This window comes from Chionomys nivalis, chromosome 23 (assembly GCF_950005125.1).
Source record: "Chionomys nivalis chromosome 23, mChiNiv1.1, whole genome shotgun sequence".
Classification (NCBI taxonomy): Eukaryota; Metazoa; Chordata; class Mammalia; order Rodentia; family Cricetidae; genus Chionomys; species Chionomys nivalis.
This window is the reverse complement of record NC_080108.1, coordinates 27286428-27300179: the sequence shown is the minus strand read 5'-3', so window position 1 is coordinate 27300179 and position 13752 is coordinate 27286428. Positions and strand designations below refer to the sequence as shown.

Below are 13752 nucleotides of genomic sequence, written 5' to 3'. Positions count from 1 at the left end.
TTTGGTTTATTTTAACTTTTTCATATTCCTTGCTACTTTGAGTTTTGATATTCCATCTTCATTTTAATTCACTCTACTTGTAAGACTTTCCTTTTGAATTTTCTGGTTGACTTATGGGCTTTTTCAATACTGTCTTTATTTCAGTTTGAGTCCTCTTCAATGTTTTTATCTCTATTGAATTCCATTTTCGAGGCCTGGATTGTCTGTGTCATGTCTATCAGCCTTGCGTCTGTGTTTTCTTGAATACCACTTAGGCATTTATTCTCCTTTAGTTCTTTCTGCTTAATTTCACTGAACTGTTTCTTTGTGTCTTCTTTAAACTCCTTGAATTCTTTGTTGAAGTTGATGATTGTTCTTTGAAATTCTGTGTCCTTGGTTTCTTCTAGGTAATTCTCATTGGCAACAAATTCTCTAAGGCTAGTGGGCTTGGGAGAGAAGACACAGCTTGGCCTTTCATGATGTTTGTATTTCTGAGATGAGATCTGGGCATGTGGACTTCTTTTGTGAGGTCTGTGTCTGATACAGAAAGAGCAAGTTGAGCCGGAAGGGAAGAGGGTCTTTTGGGTCTTGAGGCTGGAAATGATTTAGGTGGTGTGAAGTAAGGGGGATAGAGGGGACTGGGCTGATGTGCAGATCTGTGTCCTAGTGCAAGCTTGGAGTGTGGTGGTAGGTCTGGCTGGGAATGGCTTGGGAGTGAGAATAGGGGGAGTCTTGGAGGAAGCCTAGGGGTTGGTTGTGGTACAGGCAGGGGTGGACAGACTAAGCAGGGACACCGGATGTGGAACACAGGCTAGCTAGATCTTGGGGCTTGAGGAGGGTGGGAAAAGAGAGAGGGTCAGGTAGACTCATCAGACTAGACCCTGGAAAAGGATGTTTGAGCTACCTTTAACATGCTCCACCCACAAGGAAACTCCAAATATTTTTCTTTTGCATGCAAGTCATAGGAAATTTTAGAATTAGAGATGTCGACCGAGGCCAGCAAATTCTGACCCTTGCCTGCATTGCCCTGCTGCTTTTACACACAGTATTACTGAGCACTCGCTAGGCATTCGTTTGTGCGTGGTCTACGGCTGCTTTCTCGTCGTGACAACAGACTGAGTAGTTGCCACAGAATCCCCCACAGCCCACAAAGCCCCAAAATATTTACTATCCTATGCATAAGAAGGCTTAGACATCCAGAGGGTGAGGGGACCACCACTGATGGCTCTGTTTACCCATCTGGTGTCTACCATGTGGAGACAGTAGATGGGCTGTGTCCCATCTACACTTCCAAACCTCTCTTTCCAACTCTCCCCAGTCCCAGGGAGCCTCATTCCCTTCCTTCCTACTTCCTCTTCTATGGGCACTTCCCTTCCACTCTGTCCTCTTTCCTACTAACATGGGTCTTGAGAATAAAATTATTTTCAGGCCGCCTGGCTTAGCTTTCAGTATACGAAGGAAAGTCTTTGTAACAACACTCATTTTTCTCTTACAATAAATCTTGTTTTTCATGGTTATAGTCTCTCTAGAGACTCAAGAAAGTTAGCTTTGGGACTCAAGGCAGAGTAATGAGTTCTTTGTTCTAGATAGACCCCGCTTCTCTCCCAAAGCAACAAATGCCCTTGATTTAGCTGGCACAACACCCAGTAACACGCTTCCCGGGAAGAAAAGGAAAATGGGTCAATTCAAATTTTCATAAATATTATTCCTTCAGTAACGAGAATAAGGGCTAAAACAGTTTTCACCAAGCAGTGGGAAGTGAGATGTGGAATGCAATGTGGAAATTGGGGCCTTGCTGAGGGGACAGGCACAGGAGCCACGGGAGCCAGGCTCTGCTAACCAGCAGCTCCTGGAGTCCTCCTGTGGGGTTCATTCCATGGAACATGAGAAAAGAAGGACAAGTAAATGTGTGAGCCAAATTTAGGATCAGTTGTGGGTCGAGTTAGGAGAGGGGTAGCCTCAGCTCACACCGTGAGAGAGACTTCAGAAGGGCACAATATCTATACCCGTAAGTCTGTATAGCCCACAGGTACTAAAAGATATATGGACCTCAACCCCTCACACCTCAGACACCAACAAGAATCCAAATGAACACTACCTTCGACAAGGACACGAACCTTCTGCCTCCAAAGAGAGTAGTCCTACCCAAGGCAGGCTCTTCAGATCATTACATACTGTTTAAAGGAGGAGCTCACTGTGCACAGTCCAAACACCCATCGTGAAGCCTGCTAGCTGATGAGCCCTGGGCACACCCAGACAGGACTCCGTCAGCCCCTCGTTCAATGCAGAGAGCGAGCGTGTAAAGAAAGGATGCCTATTCTCTCTTCTCGTCAACACTACAGACTTCAAAGGAGCATCAAGAACCACCAAGCCATTAAAGAAAAAGGAAGTCACAATTTTTAACAGAGAAAAATGTCCCTAGTACAAACATGAAATTTATTTTACTCAATTCTAATCAAGACCATCAAACAGAAATGAACAAATAATACAACCAGAAAATCGCACAAATACTAAGGAAATTAACATAAAGTATGAAGGAGAAGAAAAAATTCACTATGGTCATTGTCCAGGTTTCTTCCTGTTGCTTCGATAAAGCCTGATGCAAAGCCAGCTTGGGGAGGGGAGGGTTTATTTCAAGGTACAGTTCACAGTCCGCCATCAAGAGAGCCTGAGGCAGGAACTGAAGTGGAGGCCACGAAGGAGCACGGCCGACTGGCTTGCTCCTCAGGACTTGCTCAGTTGACCTTCTTACACAACCCAGGATGACCAGCCCATACCAATCATCAACCATCAAGAGGATATCTCCCAGACATGCCCACAAGCCAATCTGATGGAGGCAGTTCCTCAGCTGAGGTTGTCTCTTTCCAAATGACTCTAGTTTGTGTCAAAGTGACAAACATTAGACAGAATAATTACGATCTGAGAGCAGATGACTCTCGCCTGGTCTGCTGTCCCCAACCACCAACCTGTATGAGCCTCACATGACCTGGCATCCCAGAGATCATCTTCAGCCAAAACAGAAGGATGTGCCAATCAGCTATCAGCGTCAGCCTGTGTCAGGGAGGATCTGAGGCAGCCCAGAGGGCAGGCCATAGCCACTGTTAGATGTTTGCAGAAGTGTTGGGCATAGTAGTTCACACCCGTTTCCTCGTAGCTTTTGCCTGAATTGATCAAGAAACCTGGTTTCCACTACAGACAAGCCTGTTGCTTTCAAGTACATCTTGGAGAAAGGACTCAGAGAGCTGCACATAAGTAACCTGGATCCCTGAGACCTCCTGTGCTTCTCTCCCACTGCCTTCCCCCACAATGCCCCTTTAATAAAGTTTTGCACAACTATATACTAGACAATCTCTGTGTCGTGTGACTTTCCTGGGGAAGACACGAGACACAGGGCACCAAAGAAACAATCCCACCCAAGTCTATCCCAGGGACTCTCAGTTCACTGGGGTCACGTTCAGGAGCATGAGTTGGAGATTGCTTGCAGAAGCACGGGTGACTCACAGACAGCCCCAGTGTGGGTGACAGAAAGCAACATCGCCAGAGGTGCCTGCACAGCTGGCAGGTACGCCCACAGAAGCCTCCTCTTCTCCAGCAACTGCTTGCTGCTTATAAAACCTCACAGATGGACCTTGGAAGACTCAGGCTTTCTGAGCACACTGAGCTTCAACTTCCTCAGCCCTGTGAGACCCTTTCTCCCCTGAGTAAGTGCTTCAACTTGGAAGAACAGCAGCACAACACTCTGGTGTCCATTCTGTTGTCCATCTCCCTCCCTGCTGCAGTTATCATGGAAGATTTGAGTAGATGGTTCAGAAGATGGATTTGAACAAATATCCCAGATTGAGAAGCAAAAGGCATACAAACAAAAACCATGGAGAGACATGAAGAAAGAGGCAGAATGAGCACAGGAGGTCTGATATTCAGCAGTTCTGCTAAAAAAAAACCGAGACCGTGCAGGCCAGAAAATAACCAAATTAAAAGCTGGGCGGTGGTGATGTACACCTTTAATCCCAGAACTTGGGAGTCAGAGACAGGCGGATATTTGTGAGTTCGAGGCCAGACTGGTCTTGAAGAGCTAGTTCCAGGACAGCCAAACCTGTTATACAGAGAAACCCTGACTTGAAAAACCAAAAGAAGAGGAGGAGGACGAGGAGGAGGAGCAGGAGGAGGAGAAGGAGAAGAAGAAGAGGAGGAGGAGGAGGAGGAGGAGGAGGAGAGTGAGGAGGAGGAGGAGGAGGAGAGTGAGGAGGAGGAGAAGGAAGAGAAGAAGAGGAGGAAGAGGAGGAGGAGGAGGAGGAGGAGGAGGAGGAGGAGGAGAAGAAGAAGAAGAAGAAGAAGAAGAAGAAGAAGAAGAAGAAGAAGAAGAAGAAGAAGAAGAAGAAGAAGAAGAAGAAGAAGAAGAAGAAGAAGAAGAAAACAAGTTAAAAGGCATTCGGCACCAAAGAAGAGACATTTGAGAGGCTAAGGCCTCCATGCAAAGGTGGGGAGGTATCTGAGCACCTAGAATAGAGAGGACCCCAGATAGGAAAAACAGGTTGACTTACCAACCGTGGTTCAGAGGCATTTGATATGGAAACGATGGCGCTTGGATCACCAACAGGAAGAATAAAAACCTGACCTCTGCCAATGGAGACCAAGCAGGAGCCCGGGAACAGGTTTTGCATTTCTGTTTGTTTGTGCCTCATCATACTCCCTGAATTTTAACTGTCATATATTACATATATATTACAGATCAGAATTATCACCATCACACCCTTAATTATAGCCAGTAGCCTCCACTTATATCCTGGTTTGCTTTCTGTGGCTTTCCCACAGTCAGTCATGGTCTAAAAGACTACCTGAAAAATTCCAGAAATAATTGATGAATTTTAAACTACATGCTGTACTAAGCAGTGTGTTGGACTCTCATACCATCCTGCCCTGTCCTGCCAGAAATATGAGTTATTCTTACATGCAGCACACCCAACTGTATGTGTGCATGACTCTTTGGTCATCTAGTCACTAAGCCATCTGTGTTTCCGGGTGAAAAGTTGTGCTAGCAAGCATTTGTACCGAGGTAACCATTATTTTACTTGGTAACAGCTCCAACATCCAACACACTAGAGCAGTCATGCAGGCAACTCCGACGCAGAAAGGGGTGAGAAGAGCTTCCCTGTGTAAACAACGGAAAACGCTCCATCTAGTAAGGAAAATATATGTGCTAAGGCTGCTACAATGTGCAGTAAGAACAGATCTTCTATTCACCAAATTGAAAAGGCAACATTTTATGCCAGTTTGATGTTAGACCTCAAACTGCAAAAGCTCTGCCTACAGTGCAAAGTAAGAACAAGGAAACACGCGGTCTGCAGAAGGCTGGACACTAGCCAAGCTTTCGGGCATCGCCTGGGACTCTTGGGTGGTGTGCCCTGTGGATAAGGCAGGGCTGGCTACACCACTTCCAGTGCCAGGGAACACAAGGTGCCAGGTTCTTTCTCCTTGGTGCAGTACCGCTTAGCTCCCTCCGATTCCATCCTTATCACTGAAATCCATGCATCATCTGGGCTGGGAAGAACCCTGAGTGTAACTCAACATCACCAGACACTAAGAAGATTCTGGGATTTTTCTATGGTTGTGGTTGTTAACGCTGGTGTTTGGTTATTGACGATAGAATCACACACACACACACAAAAAAAAAAACATAATAATAGAGTAATAGCGTATGTACATTATTGTATTGTGTATGATGTCTATATGTACATATTTGTATGTGTCTATACATACATATTTGTATGAATTTAAATATTGTGTATGCATGTATGTATTCGGGTGTATGTGTGTATGTGTGTGCATTTGTGTCCATGTATGTATTTATATGTATGTAGTTGTATATCCATGCATGTACGTATTTATATATATTATATTAACATGTATTTGTATGTATGTACATGTAAGCATGTGTGTGCATGTTTGCATGTATGTGACAACTTTGAGCAGCAGCTGTATACTACATGTCGTGACAGACTGGCAGCTCTGTCAGCCTATGGCATTCCTTAAGTATCCTTTGACCCTGTTTGAAGAGCCAATACTACTGTGTCCCACACCCCTTAATGTCACTCAAGGGTGCTGCCAAGCCAGGAAAGGGGGCCTGATGACACCAAGTCTGCATCTGGGTATGTCGTCAGTGTATAATAGATGTTCTGTTTTTCCCTTTTGCTGACACGAGGTCAAATATCAGTTTCTATAAAGATACTGTCTTTGTGAGTATCCTATAAAAATACTGTCTTTTCAACAGGAAAAAAAAATTAGGTACAACTAGAAAATCAGGATTTGTTAAATCAGAAGACTTGATAAGTTTACATTCAACACGGCCAAGCTGCTTACCAGCGTGTTCCATAGGTACAGTCGTTAAGAGTCCTTCCAGTGCTGCTGAGCTCCAAAACCACATCCAGGAAGAGCCACCACAGCTGTCCCTCAGGGTCTGCAGCTGTCCCTTTGTGTCTGTGATTGTCCCTCAGTGTTTGTGACTGTCCATCAGTGTCCGTGGTCATCCCTCAATGTCTGTGGCTCTTCCTTAGTGCCTGTGACTGTCCCCAGTGTCTGTGTGATCATCCCTCAGTGTCTGTGGCTGTCCCTTTGTGCCTGTGACTGTCTCCTAGTGTCTGTGGTCATCCCTCAGTGTCTGATTGTACCTTCATATCTATGGCTGTCTCTCAGTGTCTGTGGCCACTCCTCCAAGTCTGTGGTTGTCCCTTTGTGTCTGTGACTGTCCCTCAGTGTCTGTTATCATCCCTCAGTGTCTGTGGCTGTCCCTTTGTGCCTGTGACTGTCTCCTAGTGTCTGTGGTCATTCCTCAGTGTCTGATTGTACCTTCATATCTATGGCTGTCTCTCAGTGTCTGTGGCCATTCCTCAAAGTCTGTGGCTGTCCCTTGGTGCCTGTGACTGTCCCTCAGTGTCTGCAGGGGCTATTTTCAGGACTCTGCTCCCCCACAGTCACTAAAATCCATGGATGCTCAAGGCTCTTATATAAAATGGTATAGTAATCTGGAGAGATGGTTCAGTTGGTAGGAACACTTACGAAACAAGACTAAGGATCTGAGTTTGGATCCCCAAAACCTACATAAAAATCTGTATGTGGTCATGAACACTTCTGCAAGCCCAGTACTGTGGAAGGAAGAAGACAGAAGGATCCCTACTGGCTGCCAGCCTCATTCAAGGTTCAGTAAGAGGCTTGGTCTCAAAGGTGTAGGGCAGAAAGTGATGGAGCACAACCCTCAGTATTTTAGTCTGCCCTCTCAGGCATGTGCACACACACTTGGGAGGTAGTGGTCTCGGCAGAGGACCTATAGACATTCTCCCATTTGCTTTAAATTGAATCTAGATGGCACGCAAGGCCTACACAACAAAACACCACACAGACACTTGCACCCTATACTGCTGAAGAAATGACTGAAAAAACCTGCACAAGTTCAGCACAGATGCATTCTTCGGGAGTATGGTTGATCTACAGTTAGAACCACAGATACAGACCCCAAACACCCAGATGACTCATTTTGACTAATCTCATTACAGGTGACAAGCCTGAACTAATCTTATAATTAGACGATGGCAAGGTTTATTTTTCAAATAAAATTTTACTGTCTCATCATGTTTCCAATTTTCTGTACAAGAGAGTCAGCTTAAGTTTTAAGTCTTCATTTCAGAACAATTAACTTTCGTGCCCATCTGAAGTGCCCCATTTGGACAGATAGCTCAAAAGTTAAGAGCACTGGCTGCTCTTGCAGAGGACCCGGATTCAGTCCCCAGCACCCACGTGACAGTTTACAACTCATGTCCACCAAACACGAACATTTTACATACATACATGTACGCAAATATTTACACATACAAAAATAAAAATAATAATTTTTCTAAAGTTTAGATTTGTTATGGTAGATTCGGGTATTTCAAAATCTGAAATTTTAAGATAATCCGGGTATACTGCTATGCACTGGGAAACCAAGAACTCAGAAAGATGGAGGCATGATGGTTAGGAACGTAAGGCCAACCACAGCTACATAACAGAATTCCAACCTGGACACCCTTTGACTAGTAGCAAATCCACCCCCAGGACATCACTCTCGGAAGCAAGCGCTCGCATCTAAGACCAGCAGCATCAAACACTTAGAATCTGTGTCACCGGGAAGTTCCCAGCAGCAAGAAAGCGAATAAACCATGGTAATCTGCAGTGTGGACGAATACACAGTCACTGAAAGAATGGATTCAAAATTATCACCAACTGTGACAAGGGACTAGTCACTACACATCACACTTTATAGGGAGCCACCGAGTAAAATGTGGCTGCTAGAATCACAGCTCCATATTCTTTAAAAGAAAAGGATGCGTTTCACGTGTAAGCATTCTGACAGACTTGTGACGGTAAAGTTTGTTGAGGGACATTACACACCACTAACAATGTCAGCTACCTATCAGCAGAGCGCAGTGGAGAAGAGAGCGTGTTTGCACATTTCCTGGATTTTGGTTATGGCAACAATTATATACTGCTTTAGGAATATTCTTAGAAGTCTGGCGGTGTTGCTCTTACAGGGCTTAGCTTACACAAAGGCTTAGCTTCTTTGCCAGCAGCTGCTGTGCAGGTGATTTCAAATGCACTTATTCAGGGTCCTGGGCATTGACAAATTTAGAAAGAAAATGATGAAACAGCTCCCTAAGGAGTCAAGACGCCAACCAGTTCCGGGCTCTCAATGTACTGCCAATCACCACTCAACCATGCCACAGAGTCATGCAGAGAGAGGTGACTTATCTCCTAACTTGTTGGACAGTGCAGCCTGGGACAGGGGACCATATGAAGGGTGGCCCTCAGAAGCAAAAGTACCATCTGACTTGTTGGTCATCGCTGGCCTCTGGCCACAGCTGTCCCACCTCATCTGCCTCCAGCTTCACCAAGCTCCCCTGCTATAGTTTAGCTGTAGAATATCCGTGAAAGGTCCACGAGGCAAGGACTTCATTTTGCACTGCACTAATGGAAAAAGGTGGAGCCTAGTGGGAGGTCTCTACCTAGAAGGGAATGGTAGGTTTCAGCCCATCCTCCTCCTTCCTCTTTTTGCTTTCTGGTTCAAAGTAAGCAGGATATATACTCCTACCACAATGTATTGCCTTGCCACAGACCTGAAAGCAATGGGCCAGTTGGTCAGGAACTGAAATCTCCACATGGCAATCCCATATGTGTACATACACAGACACACGCATACACATAGAGATACATATGCATTCATATATATATATATATATACACACTCACAGAAACACATATATATACATTCACACAGAGACAGACATATATATATGTACATTCACAGACACATACACATAGTCACATACATGTACACACACATACATATATACACATATACATATATTCACACATACGCAAATATACACACAGACACATACATATAAATATACACTTATTTGTATACTGATACAGATACACATATACATACATACCCACATACATACACACATAAAGACACATGCATACCCACACATATACACATCTCTCTCTCTCTCTCACACACACACACACACACACACACACACGGAACTTTTAAGTTTCCTCAATGTCCCCAGTGTAATGTGTCTTTATATTTCTCTGGAACCTTCACCTTTCAGGCATGGTTAGGGTTTCTCCTAAGCGTGGGTTCCTCCACCAGCAGGCTCTCCCCCATCTCTGCTGCATGGACAGCTAAGTGACATCTCCAGTTAGGCACTTGGTGTTTGTTGTTGCTGTTTTGCTTTGTTTTGTTTCAAGACAGGGTTTCTTTGTGTCCTGGACAACTTGGTGTGTCTAAAGTTAAGCTCAAAGCCACTTCTTGGCTCAGTGGCCCTGAGGCAGTCACGTATTCCTTCTTTGTCCATTTCAGATCACTCACCACAAGGAGCCAGGACTGTAGGAGGAGCAAGCCCTCAAAAGAAGCTAGCTTGATTGTGTGTCGTTCCCCTGGCTAAGACAAGGGAGACACCTCATGGAAATCCCAAGGGAGGGAACTGTCCAAGGACCTGAGCAGTAGGGAGTCCACTGGGTCCCCAGTGAAGTGGCCTAGGATCCATGTAAAAGGGGTTGTCAGATTCAGGGCACAGTAAGTGCTCAGTAAAGTGAGAACTGGTTTTCTCAGTACTACTGTTTCGTCAAGAGAAGGACTGCTGATATAATGATTCTTCAACAGGTCCAAACCACAGATGGTCAAAGAAGTTTGAGGCAGCAATGAAGCACTCCTTACAGAAGGTTCAGAGCAGAGTACAGCATGAAACCCACCGTGAGTTCCATAAAAGCCAGTTATCTTGGTCTATAAGGAAGACCCTTCAAGGGAGTTGGGGCAAATATATTCATTATCCATAGGGGACTGATCTCAGGAACTCCCAGCTCCCATGGTCAGACGTTCAAATCTCTTATATGTCATACAACTTGCATATAGCCCACACATGTCTTCCTGCATGCTTTTAAATCATCTTCAGGCTGCCTATGAGAACTAATGCAATATAAATTCCATGCAAACCGTTGCTATATTGTATTATTTGGGTAATAATGGCCAAGAAAACTCTATACATATTTCTGTATTAAAAACAGGGTTTTCCTGAATATGTTCATTCTGTGGTTGATTGAATCCATGGCTACAGAAGCTGCTGGTGCTGAGGGCAGACTGTATAAGAAAGGCAAAGAACCCATATTCCCTACTCACAACCACATCAACAGGCAAGCCTGTCCCAACTGGAACTAACCATTCTTTCTGCAGGGCAGAAACGACATGTGAAAATCTCGATAGACCATGTTGAATTTAAAGGCTGGAGATGCAGCTCAGTGGCGGAGCACTCACCTCATATGTTCGGGGATGTTCCATCCCCAGCACAAGAAAGATTAAAAAGAAGCCTGTGGGATGAAGGCCAGAGGGTAGGAGGTAAAATGTGTAAGCACTTCGTGGTGTCTTCAGTGTTCTTCTCTAGAGCCTGGAGAAGTGCGAACACACAGCCTAACACCAGGCATGACTCAGAACCGGGGGAAACCAGAACCAACCACTCCTAACTGTTGAAGACAACAGCATTTGAAACACAAACCGCATTATTGTTTTACCTGTTCAACTTAACCCCTGCAACAAAATGCAGGGGATGTATATTTTAATATAAATACTTTTTCTTCTGTCTCCAATTAATGTTTTCTTTTTAAGGCTTGTTATCAAAAGGCAGTTCTCTTTGCAAACCCTAGGGAAATTCAGCTATGGCTCAGAGGTGGTGGGGGAGGCTCAGGAAGAGTCAGGAAGCCAAATTCACCAGTCTGCCACCTGTAGGCTGGTTCCAGCAGGCTGAAACTCAGTACCCACTAGACAGACATGAAAACAATGCATATTAAGTATTGCTAAAAACCGAGCAACAGATGTGTGGAGACTATATATAGGGGCGGGATTGGACCACGGCTCCCTAGAGGCTGCTGCCCACCTCCTCTCATCGATCTGAACACTGGGAGCTGTGACCACACGTCCTGTCATCCTAGTTAGCTCTCCAAGATGAGGCCCCCTCCCCACCCCGTCTGAAAGAAGCTTTGAAAATTAATACTCCCATTAGGATGAACAGCCACACCTGTATCGATCCTTGTTTCAAGGGTAGTTTTGCTAGGATCTCATTTTAAACCAGACAAGGAACTTGCAAGAACAAAGGCCATTACAAACAAAATAAATTAAAAAAAAAAAGCAAGACCGATTATTTTCTAAAATTACGAAAGTTAAGAACAAACAGCGATCATTAATTCCAAAGGCTTGGTTTGGGGTCTGTGTACGCGGAATTTAAACGCATAGTGTTCACTGGAAGCCTGTAATGTATTTGTGCACCATCGACCAAATGTGGTTACAGATGTCAAGAGTTCTCGAAACAAGTGCCGGTCTTTATAAATACCAGTGCCGCATTCATCTCCTAATTCCCATATGCCCGTTCTTTATTAATATAGAAAATAAGCAACTTTGATCAAAACGGTACAAAATACCTAAATAAATAAATCATCTCGGACCCATGGTTTCTTTAATAAATGTTTCCTAGGGGAAGATTTGAGAGTCAAGAACCTGAAAATCAGTCTAGAGTTCAAAAAGCACACTCCTGGCTCCCAGTCGCCAGCCGGTCCAGCAGGATCGTTCCGGGATTACGAAAGAAACAAGACGCCTCCGTGTCCGGGAGGTGAGTGACCAGAGCAGGACCAGCCGTTCTCCCCCGGACTGACCCGCAACCGAACGCGAAGCACCGCCCGTCCCCGGCGAAAACCGCTGCGAAAGGAGCCGCTCACAGAGGGCTCAGCACCCGGGCTCGGGCGCCCCCGCGCCGCGCCGCCTCGGTCACGGTCGCCCGCTGCCCGGGTAGGTCACTGGTGAGCAGAGCTCCCAGCAGCTGCCCCAGACAGGGACTTGCCACCGACCGCCACCCGCAAGGTGGCGAGGGGAGGGCGTCTGGTTCCTTTCCCCACCGAAAAGTAACTCCGGGCGCAGCGCGTTGGAGCGGCGGTGCGACTAGCGACGGTCCCCGGAGTTCCCCTGCCCGGGACTTGGAAACTGCACCCGAGCCACGGCTGCCAGACCCGGGCGTCCGCTCCCCCACTCGGCGCGGGCCGCGTCCCCGTCACTGCAGCTCCGGGTCCCGGCCAGCGCCACCGCCGCAGACACTCACCGAGAAGCCGGCCCAGAAAGGGCAGGAGTGGCGCACGCGGGCCGAGGTGGTGAGCGCGAGCGCCGCGAAGCTCACGGCCACGATGAGGCATCCGAGCGCCATCTGCGTGGCCCCGAGAGCCAGCACGATGCGGGAACGGCCCGGGCACTCGCGCAAACGGGACAGGCTGTGGGGCAGCGCGTGCGGGCGCGGTGTGCGGGGGCCGCCGGCCGGAGGCATCGCGCCCCGCAAGCTCTCTCCGCGCTGCGCTCCTCACAGAGGCGCCGAGGCAAGTTGAGCCGGCTGCGGGGACCGCCTCCCCGTGGACAGCAGAGGCTGCGACGCGCGGTCACCACCAGCCGGCCGGGCCGGCCAGAAAGCCGGGCTCCCGCAGCCCGAGCCGATGCCCGCGCCCATGCCACCGCCACTGCGCAGGGCCCGCCGGCCGCGCTGCGCCCTCTCCCGCTCGTCCGCCCGCCCGCGCGCTCCCTCGGCCGGGCGCGGGCGCGAGCCTCCGTGCCGGGCGCGAGCTGCCGCGGGCTTCGGGAGCGAGCCTAGCCGCTGCGCGCTGGGCCCGGGAGGGAGCGGGAAGCCGGAGTGGGGACCAGGCGCGGAGCCGGGAGCGGGAGAAGTCGCAGGTGTGTCCTCCGCGCTGGCGCCTCCTCCCGGTCGGTGGAGAATCCTGAGGAGAGAGCGGACCGAGTCTCCACAAGGGCAAGGGTAGCGAGCCGGCTCTTCGGGGAGCCTTTGGATGAGGCGTGGGAGACAGGCTTGCAGGACTTATGGCGCTGAGGACCAGGAGCCCTGCTCTGAGCCCCAGGCATGGCGACCTCCAGCCCCTCCGCAGGGCAGAAACCAAGATAAGCCTGGACGCTTTCTTGCAGTTCCAGAATCTCCCTAGCAGCCACCTATTCCGGGGGCACGCAGTTGCCTTCTATCTACCTTTCCTTCGCGGGGCTTTTTTATAAAACAAGTCCCAAGTTTGAGCTTTAAAACAATATGCAAGGCGAATGTAAATGAGCACAGTAACAACCTATTAAGTCTCCTATACTCCCTCTGGCCAACAGTTTTTTAAAACGACTGGCTTCCTTGGAATTGCAAGGAAACCTGGAAATTC

The 13752-nt window shown here is 47.5% G+C and overlaps 1 protein-coding gene across 1 annotated transcript in view; it reads right to left on the bottom strand.

Annotated features, from left to right (window-relative positions):
• Entrep2 (endosomal transmembrane epsin interactor 2) overlaps window positions 1-13147 on the bottom strand; it is a 391900-nt gene extending 378753 nt beyond the window's left edge. The window contains exon 1 of the mRNA XM_057756120.1: window positions 12657-13147. Coding sequence (XP_057612103.1) covers window positions 12657-12875 — 219 coding nt within the window. The 5' untranslated portion in view covers window positions 12876-13147. The remainder of the gene's footprint in view (window positions 1-12656) is intronic.
• Between the last annotated feature and the right edge of the window lie 605 nt (window positions 13148-13752).